We start from the raw sequence: 16,100 nt of genomic DNA on the forward strand, positions 1-16,100 counted from the left end.
CAAATGATTTAAAGGCCCCTTTTTTTACAAAACTTGCCAGTGAAACATCATTACATCATACAGGGAGGCTAAATACTTTTAGGTAGAGTTCCATAAATAAACTTAAGATTAAGACAAGCAGCTCGGTCTTTGAGGACAGACAAAATAGAACACACTATATTGAACCACAAAGTCACAAACAAAACAAATACTCATCTGTCTAGCTTTTATAACTCTTTTTGGTAAGAAATTCTGCCAGCAGGGTTTAAGTTTGTATCTCTACCTCATATATTGTATTGTTCACTGTTCAGTTAAGGTAATCTGTCTCCTACAGATTTCAGTATCTAAAAGTATTTTTTTTCACCATTTTAATAGGTTGAAAATGGCGTGTGTATAGCAAATCCTCTACAGGAACGAATTATATTAATGAGAAAAGAGGGTGAATCTGCAAAGAGTATAAACGAGATGCTTCTGAGTAGGCTGTCTAGGTATAGAGCCTCCCCGTCAGCAACACTGGCTGCTCTCACTGGCTCTACAATCTCCAATACATTGAAAGAGGACCAAGCAGGTCAGAAGAGGTTTTACTGATTCTCAGTAATTTTTCATGCTTTGTTTCTTACCACGTGTGGTATCAGTTCTAGAAATAACTAATCTCTTAGGACATGTACAAGGAAAAAGAGTACCATTTTTTTTCCAACATAAGTGTTTGAAATGTATATGCGGTATCTGATTAATGGTTGAATTACAAGTTCCTTTGCTAAATTAGGCATTGATTGTGAGAAAAGTTTTAAGAATGAAAAACAGGAAGAATACTTGTAGCAGTCTTTTTTTTTTTTCCCCATGTATTCAATTATAGGACTGGTTTGTGCCACATATGATCACACTGATAATTGCATTTCTCTGCTGGCAGTTCAACTGGGCTTCTAATTGTTATGTAAAAATGGACTGCAGTTTAGAAAACGAAACTATTGCTTCACAAGTAGGTTGAATATTGTAAATTGGAGGTAATTTTGCTTTTTTGAGGTAATTTGCACAATGTTTGGGTATTTTTTTATGAGCTTGCTGAAGCTACCCAAGTTAATAAGGGAATCTTGATTGGACAGCGTTGATGGCTTTCAGGATGATCTGGAGCTTTGTAAGATTTGTCTTAAGATTTTATTCAGTTTATCCTGAATTGCTTCTCTTCTTCTTTCATATGTACATGAATTTTCTTTCTTCAATTTTAAACAGTTAAAGGTATTTCCATAAAAATAAATTATACAGGAAATAATTATGCTTATGGGGAAATTGGCAAAGAGTTATTTTATGAAGATATTTTAATGGCTGTGTTTTGCCATTTAACAACTAGAGTGCTACAGAAGAAGTGGTTATTCTGGGATAACTCTTTAGTCGGCGCTCAGAAGAGTGTTGATCAGCTGTGGCAGGAGCTGGATTATTATGACTCTCTACATTTTGTGTGGAGCAGGAGAACTTAATATAGTAAATGCATCGTGCATCTCAAATGATCTCTTTATGTTAAAAGATTATTTGGTTCTAAAATACTGCTTTCAATATGTTTACCACAATACGATTCTTAAAACAGTTTTGTTTAAATTTTAGGCTCCTAATTTTCCTGGTTTGGAAACTATTGCTGTCTGTTCTCTTTAGTTCATTAACCTGTGAAACTCTGTGTCCTTCTGGGGATTGATGCTGAGTGGGTGGGATTATGAGGCGACGCCTGTATACAGCTTCTCATAGCAACTTCTAAACACTGCAAAATGTAGCTTAAATGAATTTCTATATTGATTTATTTGAAACCCTAAATAGAAATTTGCTTTGTTTGCTGCCTGTTACTATGAGTTTTTAACGTTATGAGGAAATAAATGTTCATGTTGTATTTTTCTGTTTAATATTTCAGCTGCAAACACTAGCTGTGGGCTGCCGCTGAAATTGCTAAGGAAGACTCCGATGTACACGTGTGGAACGTACTTGGTGATGTTGGTCCCACCTCCAGGTGGATCAGGCAGTTCTGCAACACGCTCACTCTTTGGAGGAACAAGTGCTTTGTCATCTTTAAAAAGTAAGTCGGATACATTTGCGGAAGATTTTAAGTCCTTGGTTTTCTGAAATACAATAAACTCCTCAGAAATTTATTGGAGATTTTTTTCTATGTAGTTCTTGCTTCAAGCTTGGTGTTCAATGTTTCGGATGGGCAGTTCACAAGCCGAGCTGATCTCATTGATGCTGCAGGAAGTTCACTTGGACGTGGTGCTCTAGTTCCAGGACTTGGTAAGTAGTAGATCTCTTTTCTGGGAATATTTCAGAACTAAATGTATCCAACCCTTAGATTCTAAATAATCTATCTGAATTTTAATTTGCAGTAAACAACTCTACAGTTGGTGGGGTTTCATGTCTATGGTGAAATTCTGTAAATTTAACATTTTTGAAAGTTCAGAATTCCATGAAGGAATTTCCAGTATCTTGCTTTTGCAGTTTCAGCTGCACACAAGCTCAGGAAAAGTGTTTTTCTGTAGCAGAAAAGAATCTTGAAAAAAGCCTGATTTTTATACCCTGCTTATGCTGTAAGGTGCGACAAAGTTCTGAGTATCTTATCTCTCTACTGGAAAACAGATAAATGCATCTTAGCCGGAAAGGCGCTGTAGGTATTTCTGAGTTCCCTATCGCTTTATGACTGAAACTTCGAGTATTTTTTTTTTTTTTTTAATCTGCTTGGTATAATAAAGTAATCTTCTGAACAGTGTCCATGCTACTTAAACACTGCGTATCATTGCTGGCATTTTAATAAGCAATGTTTTTATGTTGCCTAAGAAATAATGTATTTCTTAACATTTGAGATAAATAGTTTTAAATAATATTCTAAAAGCTAGTATGTGTGGATAGGTATAATTGTATATTAACCTGTTAGCTGCTGTTACTGGAAGTTTACCTCAGTCATTTGAAACATACAGACAAATAGGTTATTTTTGAACTTTTAAAGCATGGTAAATGTCCCTATCATAGAACAGTCGTGTCTCTAATCTACTCATCCCTTTCCTTTTACTGTTTTGGAGCTGCTTGTGTTTATAGGCTTTAAGCTTTTCAGGAGATGAGTCTCTAAGCTTAAAATTTTTTTAACAGTTGCACCGTGCAAACTGTCAGTTTTATTGAAGCCATTATGTTTTTACCACAGGGCCTTTAAAACAAGTTCTAAGGTGCTTAATTGTCAATAGCTGTAGTAAAATAAATTTGAAACTTTTTTCCTCTCTACTTTTTCTAGAAGTTCCTAGTATCTGATGCCAGCCTCAACTATTTTTAGTTTATGCAGTGTGTGATAAGTTTGTGGAGGAATGATATATGTTATGTACTCATATTTACAAATACCGACCACTGGAGTATTTACCTGAAAGGGATGCTGTTTTATGTGAAACGTCAAAAGGGATGACCATTTGCTTCATTCCTTTGTTAAGAAATTTCCTTTTAATGTTTTTCATTCCAATGTATTGTTACTAATTTGCTGTCATGTGACAGAGTACTTTTAAAGCAAATAATTTGGATTTATATCTGCTATAAAAATACTTTAGTCTGGTTTTCTAACAAACATGATAAAATTTAATGTGCAAAATATTTTCCTTTTCTTAGGTGCCTGTTATGATACTATGAATAACATGATATGGACATGCTCTAATGATTATATTGATCAGTGGTGTAACCCTGGGAACCAGGCATTCCACTGTGTCTGTCAGAGACTGGGCGTGAGTCATGTCATTACAGAGCCCAAAGGTGAGGTAAACCTACAAGTCATCATTTTAGACAAACTGGAAGTGAAATGTGTGATTATTGTAGAATAAATATACAGAAACTACCTTCTGAAACTTTCTGCTGAAAGTTGAGTTCCTTCTTGAAAAGTTGTTTGTAAATACTGGTCATGGCTTATGTTTAAGAAAGGAAAAAGCAAAAAGTGAGGCATGTTTGGCAGTTTCCAAATTCTTGCTACCTATAGCACATTAAAAAAGCGATGTGGGTAATTCTTCTGTTTACCATGTGGGCGAGTGTCCTGAATTTAGAGGAGATGACGATGATATATAGCATTTTAGGAGTAAATGCTGATGCTATAGACTGTGTTTGTAGACAGCGTTTGAACTGCTTTTCTTCTAGGGGATGCCACAACCACAAACGAGGTTATTAACCAGTTACTGCACCATGTTGGTGCCATGTGTATCCACCAACTCAACTTGCTTGCAGCCAGCAACAATCTTCCCATAACAAATTTTTTGGGCAAACAACATCCAATTGAAGCACATCATCTCAGCAGTATTTGTGACATTATGGAGAAAGCTATGGTGAATGGAGATACTTGTATAATACGCTGCATCCTTGTTGTCTTTCAGGTACAAGAGCATCATAGAAGTACCACACAATAAACGATAAAGGGAAAAAAAAGTTGTTTTAGAATACAGGCAACCACTTGATTTTATTAGTTCTTAATTTTTTCTCCATTGCATTCAATTTAATGGAGATTGATCTAGCAGGGGCTTTGTAGTATCTTATGCACCATTTAAGAGTCCTAATTTAAATGTAATTTCCACCTTTACAGATTAAAATAAAAGCCAGAGAGGATACTTCCTTGTTTCTCCCCTCCCCACCCCACCCCAAGGAGATAGAAAAGAGGAAGGGCTTCTCTTGTTGCTAAACTACTAGCCCAAATTTTGAAATCCAAAGTCCGTTTCTGACTCTGAGTTTTCTAGTGACCTAGACAAATAGTTTTAGAAATTGACTGCAGAAAATGGGCTAATGTGAACAATGTTTAAGTTTTTAATATTGCTGTGTTTAATTTTTCTTAGGTGGTTTTTAAATTTTTCTTCAGCCCACAAACTGAAAGAAACAGAGATATCGTTAGAAGGTCCGGCCTATTACTTTGGCAGTTACTGATGGCACCGAGGGACCAGATTTGCTCTGAAATTCAGAAGGAGGTTTGCCTAGCTATTAGGTAAATATCTGTTTTGTCAAATTAAAATTAACTTAAATTTTAGATTATTTGAAAATGTTGGAATAGATTAACATTCAAATTGTATTCAGCAGTTAGATTTTTAAATTAATATGATAAAATTTAGGTCGACATGGTATGATAAAATTACAGTGAGTTTGGCATGATGACAGTGAAATAACAGATAGTAATTACTTCCATGCTTCTTTTCATTTGTTGCTTTTTATTTGCTCTCTTTAGAGGTTTTGAAACGTTTATTATAATATAGCTGCTAAACAAGTGAAGTTTTCTGCATTTCATTGATGGCTAGAATGACTTCCATCTTTAGTTTGTATAGTTTATTGATGTTCTGGAGTAGGCAAAGCTAATGTTGTCAGCTGTTACACCAGTGTTTCGGGTGACAATACTGAAATTCTCCTAAACAAAAGGAATGTAAGGGGAAGCAGAATGAATAATACTTGAGGAATGCTGTAAGATTGAAGGCCCAGGGAGAAACGTGGGCAGGGTAGTAAGACTGTCTTGAGAAAGTCAGGTTTATATTTAGAAAACGGGAATCTTTTGGTAGAAGGCTGGACATTCTGTCTCTGGGTTGGTATGGCAGGTCATCAAACACTTAAACAGGATGGTTGCTTTAGCTCCATCTCGTATTAGCTACTGCATCTCTTGAACCTGATGCTGTGTAATTTCCTTTCTCCATCTTGTCAAAATAGCAGAATGACTAAGTACAGGGAAGTGAGCAAAAGGTGTGACTGTGTATCACAAGAACGAGATAAAGTAAATCTCAAGGACAAGTAATGCTGTCTCAAATGTCCTAAGTACAAATATAATCTGCTTTCTAGTGGAAGTACTCCAAAGAACAAAATCTTCTGAAGATCAACCTGCATTTTTTTTGTGTGAATTGCGGCATTCCAAATTTCAGTGGCTTTATGCAACTCTAAGTGAGTGAAGAAGAATGGCATATCTTTAGTATGATTATCTAGCATTTTCAGGGTCTTGCTTTTTGACAGGGAAAAGCATATCCTGTCAATTGTATGGACAGCTGCTGCATTTTTCCCTTGATTAATTCTATATCCTCCAATGACTTGTACAAAAATCAGAGGTGGGGATTACGTAATATCTCCTTCCTCCTGTTTTCTCATTGAGGGATTCTGATACCAACAGAGTCCTCAAACTTAGCTTGCAGTGTATGATAACTTTTCCTGATGTTTGTATCACAAGTTGGTCAGCATGAGCCGGAGGGAGGGAAGCTGCAATAATCTCTGCTCTCAGTGTGAAGCTGAAAAACATACCAGTTTTCTTCTCTATGAGAGTGTTATTTAAAAAGAAAAGGGAAAAGGAAAAGAAAAAGTCTGCATAATAGTTTCGACACTTCAGACAGTCACGAAGTACACCTTTTAAGTTATTGTGATCTTCTATCTTGATGTGGGAATTCATGTAGAAAGGACAAAGTTCATCGCAAGTTAGAGGGAAAAATACTTCCACAAGGTCTATTTATGCATATCTGTGGTGTTTCTGAAATGCTAGTTCTAGAATCTTCTGTTTAGATTAAACTAAGACTTCTATGAGGAGCCAGTCTGTAAGAAGTATAAAACTGTAACAGTAGCGACTTCTTGATTATTGCCTCTTGCATTTCATTGTTGTTATCACAGATAAGCCACAGCTCTTACCCCACCACCAGAGTTGTTTGTGTTGTTCTCTAAGCCCTCATCCATATTTTTTTTTTTTCCCTGACATATGTCTGTTTCTTGAAAAAATGATTGTGCTGTCATATATACAAGTGATTTAATGTGGAGTTTCTAAGAGGGAAGCAAATAGTTCTTGAAGAAGCTTTGGGACCTAAACAATAAAATACAGCTGATTACAACACATTTCTGGAGAAAGCAGCTGCTTATTTTACAACTAATATAAATGTTAAAATATGGAGGATGCCTTTCTAAGTCAGAATGACTATGTAATAGGTTCTTCCAAATGTTAATGTCAGATAGTAATCTGAGATTCTGTGATGCCATTTTTCACATGTCTATTGAAAATATTCTGTTAATTTTTAAATACCTTAAGTAATACACGGTTTTATTTTTTCTTTAGCTCTGGTTTAAATATCCTGTATCCTGGAGAAGCAGAAATCAATAATTTATTGAAGTTGGTCTTAACTGAAGGTGAGAATGTCTTACTAACATGTGAAAGTGTGTTTTTCCTAATTGAAAACAAAAAGGGAAAATACTTCTCGACCTCTGGAGGGAGAGCAGGTCAGAATATTGAGTACTAGTCTGCTTTAAACCCATCTTATTCTAGGAAATAACAGAATGCTTCAAATTCTGAAGCTGCCTTCTGAATGGCTACATGGTCAAGCGTATGTAAGTTGTAGATAAGGAAAATTTGTCTCAATCGGGCAGCTGTTTGAAATTGAAAAGGATTCAAATTCTCTTTTGTCACTATTAGTAATGTTTCTTGTGCAGGTTGCGTTTTAGACCACCTAGTTAGCAGTTAGTGTTACCCATGGCAATTACATAGTAACCGGACGTAATTTTAATCCTTAGTGAAAGAGTAATAATCTACTTGCATTCACGATGAAATGGGAGTCTGGACTTAAAAGCAGCTGATGCACAGTAACTTGTTACTTCATAGGAACGTGTTCATGTGTCAAAGTCTTTGGAATTTGGAAGAGTGCTGTGTGCAGAGTAAGTTTTAAGAGTCTGTAATATCAACAGGGAATTGGGTTACACTGTAAATATAGTAATTTCTGAGAAGTAGTGTATATTAAGCAAGATATCTGAGGAAATAAAATTAATTCTGTAAAATGCTGTTTTGCAAAAGTTTTTGCGTTCCATTTTAGGAGAGAGAAATAGCGGTCTGTCTCAACTTCGTGACGTTATCCTGACTAATTTAGCTGAACAACTTCAGAACAACAGATTTGGAAGTGAAGATGATGATCATTACAGGTAAAATGCAACAATATGCTCCCCCTCCTCCCCGTTTATAATGTATGTTTCTGTTATTTGCTTTAGGTAAACTTGCATAAAATTCTGCTGAAATTGCTAATTATCTTACTAGCAGCGTGACCTGAAATACTGTCTTTGTGTCCGTGGTGGGTAGGATGTCATTAGGACAAGGGAGAGAGAGGTTTGAAGTTTTAGGGGAAATTTTGGAGACTTCTATACACAAACGTAGGTTTGGATTCCTGCTGCTTACCATGCATACGGTAAATGTGGATGGTAATTCATAAGTACTATATTATTGGGTGACTTTTCAGCAGTCAATCTCACGTACCTGTTCAAGTTGGGAGGAGACTTTTTTTAGGAGTCATTAGAAGTAATAGATTTATATCAGTGCAGTGCAGGAAATCACTGATAATCTGGTGCATAGATTGTTGTTAAACATTTCAGGCTTGGTTTTGTTTGTGTCTCAGTTTCTGAAGTTGAACAGATACTTGTTTTGGTTTCACATAATTGGTGATACAGCTTGCAGAGACTTTTGAGATGAGCTGTACAAAATATGTCATAATTAGACTATTAACATTTTACATCTTTCTTGCATCTTTTGAAGACTAAATGATGAGCTGTTGCACTACATTCTCAAGATTGTTGTCCGAGAATCTTGTGTCTTAATCACCAAGTGCCAAACTGTATCTAAAGAGGATTTTCAAAGGCTTCTTTCAACTGTGCCTGTAAGTAAAATGTATTTTGATGAAAGTGTATTTGCCTTTGGCTTCTCTTCCTTCTTAAATCCATCCTTTTCATTGAGTATATAGAGGTGAAACTTTTACAGCTGTGTGTCTTAACAAATACAGGAAAAGAATGTCTTTTATGCTGTGCAGGGAAGGAAGAAACAATTTCTTAGAGCAAAGTAAATCTTACACTAATGCTAAAACAGGTTTATATGTGGATCTATTTTCCAATTGTTCTTTTAGCTGTGTCGATTTAAAGGAAGTTTGTGTATCTCAGTCTTAAAAGCATTACAACAATTTAAAAACAAAATAAACTCTTTCTACAGTTCTGTATAATGATTCATAGAAGCAGAAAGGCTTATCACTTACAGACAAAAATGAGTGAAAGGTGACATTATTTAATCGTAAATGTACACATAGATGTTCTCAGCAGGATCAGCTCCCTGATCTGGCTGATGGCAAAGGCAGGTGAGCTTGCATGCAAACACTGGGGAGGGGACAGGAAGTCAGGGGCTGTGCTGCAGGAGGATGGGAAAGGAGTAGTAATGTGGAACCATCACCTTCAGGAATGTGAATTAAATTTAACGCAATGGTTGCATTATCTTTTAAGAATTAACTAGCGTTACAGTGCTTGAATATTGCTATAATGTTATTTGAATAAAATGGTACTGCTTCTTTATATGTCTTGGAAGTTATTTCACAAAATTCAGGGTTTTGTAACCAGTTTCTTCTCTTAAATATGTATTAACAAGCTTGTGTTAAATCAGCAAGAAAATACTGTTCAAGGGATATTATTTTTTTGCTTTTGCATGTCTTCTTCCTCAACTTTTTTCTCTTTTATATTTCAAAATACAAGGATTGCCTGAATCAAGGTTGATTAAAGGGTTTAGATAATGTAAAGTGTACTTATTTATGTTAAAGGCTGCATCTTCGTGTTTGCGGTATCTGATGGCTGTGCAGAACCACCTCCTCAGTAACACTATTTTGATTAAACCTGATGAAAATGATGACAGTGACAGCTCCTTGCAGGGAGAGACATTGAAGGTACAGGTAAACACCAAGTTTTATTCTAGTATGGCTCTCTACAGTCAGTGTTCCTGTTGACACCTCTTGTTTCTGCAGTGCCTTCTACTTATGCTGTTTTGTTGGTTCTTTTCTTCTTGATACAGTTAAACTACTGTAGACAGTTCTTTTCCTGTTCTCCAGCTAAAGTCTGCAGTTGTTCTGTGTTCAGTATTCCAACTTGAGTTCTATGTTGTTAGTGAGAGCAGACACATCCCTTCCTAAACATACGTATTATGCGGTTTAAAATATATTTTAATTAATATGTGCTAGTGAGGAAATCAATGTAGCAGGAGTCCTTTCTGGACACATTACCCCCCTACTTTCTCTTCTCCAAATCACTGAAGGTGGTCTTTGAAAAAATATGTTTCAGATTTACATAGGAAAGGGTTTTCTTGTTAGCCTTACCTGGCTTTTGCTTTATTGCAGTTTTAACTCACAAAGCTGATATAGAACCACCTATATCTGTTGTCTGAAATAGCATGAATAATATTTGTGGCAAGGAAACTGTTCAGTGTTGTTCACAGACAGTGGTTGTTTTGTTGGTATAAGGTTTATTAAAATGGTGTCATTTCATATTACTGCTGCAATAGTCTTGAATGAACTCATAGAAGCCAGGTTTGTCCTAGCATTCAGGCTGTCTTGTCATAGTTTTTGTAACAGTAACAGTTGTCCTGTAATAGTGTTGACTTCTGAATTTTGTTAAGCTGGTTTTGTCTGCTACTCTTTGAGACTTTGTGTGCTTGTAATCTGCTGCTGCAGTTGAAAGTTACTTGTTCAGGCTCATTGAGTAAATGCTAAATATTGTAGTACTTTTCTTGTCTCACTATTCACCCATGTTTTCATTGTTCAGTTTCTCTCTCTACAGTGATCTTCATACCTGCTAGGACATTCTGTCACCAATGCTGTACCTTGGCTGGCTAACAGCTCTCTCTCCTGTGCTGGACTTGGGGATTCCTTCCCTCTAGAAACTGGATGTGCATCCTGTAAAATATGCACCTAGTTTCTCCCAGCACTTTGGGGCTTAGCATTAATCATATTTAACTCTTGGATGAACCTACTGCTGCAGGCCTGCCAGGTCACATTATCATTATTTTAATTTGGAAATCCATCATTTTGTTCTGTTGTCTTTTTTTTTTGTATTGTCTAAGAATTTAAGTATCCTATAATTCTTTTTGTACCTAGGAACTAAAGACCAGCATTTTGTCTCTTGCTACACAAATTCTGACAGGATGTGATGAAGTCTTAGAAATGCTGCAACAAGTCACTACAGCACTAATAAACAGTGACATTTCTGATAGAGAGCAAAGGTAAGAGAAGTATGAGTAAAACCGTAAACTGTTACTTTCTGTGGCTTATTGTACAAGCACAGTTAGCATTATTTATTCTTTATGTTATAACTTCATACTTGAGCTTTGAATGTATAGGTACTGTTGCTTACTATAGCATTTGCTTAGGACTTATTTTTTGGAGAATTTAGAATCAGACTCTCCATGTCAGTACTACTAGCTTGATAATTTGGTAAGGCTTTAGTCAGTTACCCTGATCATAAATACCATTGTAACTGGAAACAAACTCTATTTAGTTAGAAGGGAATATTCCTGTAAGCTAGAGCAATTTTTTTTATTTTTAAATTCCTGGCTATTACATCTCTAGTAGCTGGACTAGATATTTTATCCATGCCAGGTCTTGAACGTCATTATGATATCCTGCATGTTTCCTTGGATAACGTCACCTTGCCTCTCCCTATCTCCTCTCCACTTAAAAATACATCTTGGGAATGGGAAGTAAACAGAAGCTGTGAACCTTTTCTCTAGTTAAACACTTCCCTCTCCCAGTTGTGTTTCAGGTTCCAGTTTCTATTCTTTTCTGTGCCTGCAAGAGTAGTTCTGTTTATTGACAATACACAATTCCTTTGAGATGTTTTCACACGGGGTTTCATGCTCATGTATTTTTGTAGATACAGATTCTTTTAAAGTATTTTGAGCTACGTGTGCTAGGAGCCTGATATACATACTAAACAAATACATTTGTATTTGATGTGAACTTTCATCTCATGCCCATGGGAGCTTATCATTTTTTAAAGTAATTATTAAACTCTTGATTTACTGTCTTCTGGTCTGTCATTGTTTAATAAGAAATGACAGCAAAGATGAGGATGCTAACGCTTTGGAGAAATTGTGAAGTTTTCAAGATATTAAGATGGTTTTTGTTTAGTTTTTTCTTTTTAAAGTTCTCTCCTGAATTTTTGAATTGCCTACTTATGCAGTCTGTTACAAGATTAAACAGATGACTCAAAATAGTAGTGGTACTCTATGAAAATAGTCATCGCTATGTAAACCTTGACTCTCCTTACAGATTAAAAGGCCTGGAGCAAATTACGAAGGCTACTATGCTTGGTCATCTGCTTCCTGTCTTACTGACATCTCTGATGCATCCAAATTTGCAAACTCTAACTATGGCTGATGCCTTGATGCCTCAGCTGGTACAGCTCGTTCTTTACACAAGTCAGGTATGGCCTTTGTGTCAGCAATTGTCTACAAAGGAAAAAAGGTGTGGCATGCATGTTCTAAAATGCTGCAGATCTAGGTCAACTTTCTGCAGTAAGTGATCCACAGATCATAGTTTAAGAATTGCTCAACAGCTACAAAAGCTGATAGTGCTGAATATTAAATTTGACTTGGTACAACAGCTACTAAGTAATGATTTATTGTCAATAACAACATACAGTGTGGTTGTTAATATATTTTAAATAATGAGATCTTAAAATTTTTTACTGTTTACATGTTTCTAAAACTGTATATTTTGTGCCACAGACCGCACTGCTGCTTAAAACTCAGTCTCCAGTTTTCTCAGAACTGAACAGTTCCCCCAGTGGTGCGTCAGAACAGAAAGGGAAGCTGTTACCTGATGAGAGGTGACTTTCTTTACGTTTGGGTCTTTTCATGGAATAAAATATCTTAGCTGTAATGTTCATTTGACAATTGCTGTGTGATAAATCTTAAAGCAGCAATCTGGTGGGTTTTTGTGGCTTTTAAAAAATTTTTTAATAATCTTAAAGCAGCAATCTTTTTGTTTTTTCTTTTTTGTGGTTTTTTTTTTTTTAAAGGAAAAGCTGTAATGGTTTGCAAGGCTGTTTGAGAGATACAGAAGCCTTTACAGAAGACAATTAGTTTTAAAATTTTTTTGCATGTAGAATGGAATTATTAATATCTTCAGGTTGTTTGCACAGGGTATGGTTTACTCCCTGCCCCCACCCCAAGCATTAGGAATTAATTCTAAATATTCCTTTTAAAATAAATTAGGCAAAGGAAGACCATCATGAGAAAATGTAAATTGCTCTGGCAGCATGAGATGCAGTATTAAAGCCAATAGAAAGATATTAAATTGTTGCATTTACATAGAGAAGTATAATGATTTTAAGTCCTACATTTAAATCCTGTGTCTGAGCTCAAGGTTATACAGCTTCTACTTAGAAACAGAAACACATAGCTAAATTAAATCAAAAATGCTTATCATATCTATTTGCAGTGTTGCAGAATTTGTAGTATTAAACAACTTGTGATAACATGTAACATGCTGTGTGAAAACTCCGAAGAGTTTATTTTCAATCCTCCTTCAAATTACAAGCTTCAGTAAAACGCTAGGCATATTGTTTTATGACAGTATAATCAGTTTTGGGTGCGGTCCTAGGAGGGAAGTATTTTTTTATGCTACCAGTTGTATGTTAGATTCCATATGTAGTACCATTTACTTTTTTATGGTGCTATTTAACTTGTTTATCATAATTTGGAAATTGGAAAGCATAGGGAAAAGTTCAGATTTTACAGGTTAGAGATAGTTATTTCTAATGTACAGAGTTCATGCTATTTAAGTTCTGCATGTTCACTAATACAGTTATGCCTAAAATCAGGAGTCAATACTTTTGTGTCGCTATGTATCTATACTGAGAGGTGATTTTAAGTACTTTTATAGTTTGATGTCTGAAAATATAGTAGAAATCTGTGTGTTGAATTTTAGGACTAATTCTTCATTCTAATTTCAGAATGTTGGAAGAGAAAGAAGAACCAGGTTTTCTTACGGGTTTGAAGATCCCTGCTCCCTGGGCTGCTGGGAAGACTGTAGAAACAGTTCATCCCGTCAGGGATAACTATAAATTTAAAGAAACTGTACATATTCCAGGAGCCCGCTGTTTATATCTTAGATTTGACAATAGATGTTCTTCACAATATGATTACGATAAGGTAAGCAAGGGCCAATTCTGAAATTCTTTCTTTTGTGTATATTTCCATCAGCAGCACTTCCTGTTTTTATCTTTTCTGCCCCTTGTCTTTCATGACACCTTATTTCCAGTGATCAGGATAATGCAGGAGGTTCTTGTTGATAGGAGCTTATTAGTGCACACTGTAATGTCACAGTCTGCTTACTTCAAGGCTGTAAAGTACAGGGATGCAGAGGTGTTATTTCTTGTGTGTCATGAGTGTGAATAACTTTTCAAAAGAATTCTTGAGTTTCATTCAGACTAGACTTAGCTAAATGATGGAAAAAGTACAAAGAATTATTGACATGAAAAGGCATGAAGATGAAGATAAATGGTTCATGGTTCATTTCTATTGTTCTTGAAGAAACAATCCAAAAAGAGTATATTCTTAATTCTTCTTGTGTATTGTTTCAGAACATAATATCCAGTGATTGTTTCAGTGTTGAAAACCTATCAGTTATGAGGATCTCTTGTTAAAAGCTAGGCTCTGTAGTTAGTAAGTTTCCTCAAAAGATGTCAGAAGTAGTGGTAGCTATGAAATAGGAGAAATATAGTAGGCTCCAGAGGTATGGAGGGTGGGGGTTGTCCCGGTCGTGTCCCCCCCCCCCCCCCATTCATACCAACACTTCCTTTTTTTTTTAGTTCATTTCATGATGGCTCCGATTGTCAAAGTTTGACTTCCTTCTCATTTTTGCTGTTGTTCAGTTTTCCTTATTTCTCAGAGTTTAATCTAGCTGCCTACTTTGTTTAAACTGGGAAGGACTGGAAAGGTTACTTTTTTCCCCTGATGATATATGGCTTGTTTACATGGATTAATATGAACAAATATTTTCAATTTCAAGAACACAACTAATAGCGCTTACTTTGTAAAATCGGGGAGCTACTTGTGCTGCTTACTAATTGTTGCTATATGTTCTTTAACCCAGAGCAAGTCCTGTGACACTCACTCCCATTAGTTTTTTGTAAGTGTCTTTAATACTAATGTCACCCATTACTGGTTAAACTCCTCCAGAAAATTTTAGGCCTTATCACCTTCCCACTAAAGTCACTGGCAAAATACTAACTTTGATGGGAGCAGGATCAATCCATTTATTAGTAGAGAGGCAGTATGTTCTAGTTAGCTCAGCATGAGGACTGGAAGTTAGGATCTCTCCTGACTTCAGCTCCCAGTTCTGCTGCTGACTTGCTGTGTGACCTCGGGGGCAAGTCACTCAATTTCCTCTCTGCCTCAGTTTCCCCATCTGTAAAATGGGGATAATAATACTTGCCTACTCACCTCACAGGGCTGTTGTGAGGATTTGTTAATGTTGATAAAGCGCTTTGAAAACATAAAGCGCAGTGTAAGTGCTAAGTATTATTATTATTATTAGATTTTCTTGTTTTTCTCTTACAGTCTAACAGTGTATTTTATGTTTTGAAGTTGGTGATCTATGCTGGTCCTAACACAAACAGTAGGAAGGTTGCTGAGTATGGAGGCAATACACTGGGATATGGCAGCCGTAGTGTCTTAGGAACTGGTTGGCCGAAAGACTTAGTAAAGGTACAGTATTATAATCCAACAATATTTCACATAGAAAAATCCCCTTTGGAAACTGTCGAGTCCATTTTAACCCTTGTAGCAATGAAGTCCGAGCTTTTAAGTGTGCGGTTATCCGTGATGAGATCGCTTCTTAAGTGGGCTGTTTTGTCCTTGGGAAATAACTTAAAACTTGTACATTATGTGTGATGCTTCTCTTCGAGCTTATCGTGTTTTGTTGTGTCTTACTGGAATGCATTATCGGTATGTTCCAGTCCTGGGGTCCCTAAAGGCTCTACTGTTCTCCTAAGTATATCTTTCTAGGAGAAATTTTTGCACAGTCTGAGTCTGTGCGTATTTTCTTAAGGTCCATGGGCATGACTGCATTTTTTTAACAGTATCCCACAAATAGTGACCAAGTAGTGAATGTAGCAACTTTCCAGCCGTTTGTGTGGGGTTTTAAAATGACATTGGATGCTTTTGGCAGTAAAGCTAAGACAGAAAAATCCATGAAATTTCTTGAAACTTCAGTATTTCAAGAATTTTGCAGTATGAATTTTTTTTTTCTTACATGTTTGTGCTGCTACATTGTCCCACACTAAAACTGGGCTTATATACATAACAAAAAGTCATTTCAAAAAGAAAAACAAGAAGT

General features: G+C 36.0%; 1 protein-coding gene across 1 annotated transcript in view; it reads left to right on the plus strand.

Moving 5' to 3' along the window:
• Nucleotides 1-16,100, plus strand: part of HECTD4 (HECT domain E3 ubiquitin protein ligase 4) — a gene marked incomplete at its 3' end in the record, with an annotated part of 74,784 nt that overhangs the window by 20,534 nt on the left and 38,150 nt on the right. Inside the window, exons 8-22 of the mRNA XM_082007688.1 lie at nucleotides 355-547; nucleotides 1,877-2,038; nucleotides 2,134-2,247; nucleotides 3,598-3,738; nucleotides 4,114-4,346; nucleotides 4,800-4,945; nucleotides 7,028-7,098; nucleotides 7,776-7,881; nucleotides 8,486-8,606; nucleotides 9,528-9,656; nucleotides 10,854-10,978; nucleotides 12,027-12,180; nucleotides 12,485-12,585; nucleotides 13,714-13,912; nucleotides 15,350-15,469. Coding sequence (XP_081863814.1) covers nucleotides 355-547; nucleotides 1,877-2,038; nucleotides 2,134-2,247; nucleotides 3,598-3,738; nucleotides 4,114-4,346; nucleotides 4,800-4,945; nucleotides 7,028-7,098; nucleotides 7,776-7,881; nucleotides 8,486-8,606; nucleotides 9,528-9,656; nucleotides 10,854-10,978; nucleotides 12,027-12,180; nucleotides 12,485-12,585; nucleotides 13,714-13,912; nucleotides 15,350-15,469 — 2,115 coding nt within the window. The remainder of the gene's footprint in view (nucleotides 1-354; nucleotides 548-1,876; nucleotides 2,039-2,133; nucleotides 2,248-3,597; nucleotides 3,739-4,113; nucleotides 4,347-4,799; nucleotides 4,946-7,027; nucleotides 7,099-7,775; nucleotides 7,882-8,485; nucleotides 8,607-9,527; nucleotides 9,657-10,853; nucleotides 10,979-12,026; nucleotides 12,181-12,484; nucleotides 12,586-13,713; nucleotides 13,913-15,349; nucleotides 15,470-16,100) is intronic.

This window comes from Phaethon aethereus (genome assembly GCF_964289735.1).
Source record: "Phaethon aethereus genome assembly, chromosome: 17".
Classification (NCBI taxonomy): Eukaryota; Metazoa; Chordata; class Aves; order Phaethontiformes; family Phaethontidae; genus Phaethon; species Phaethon aethereus.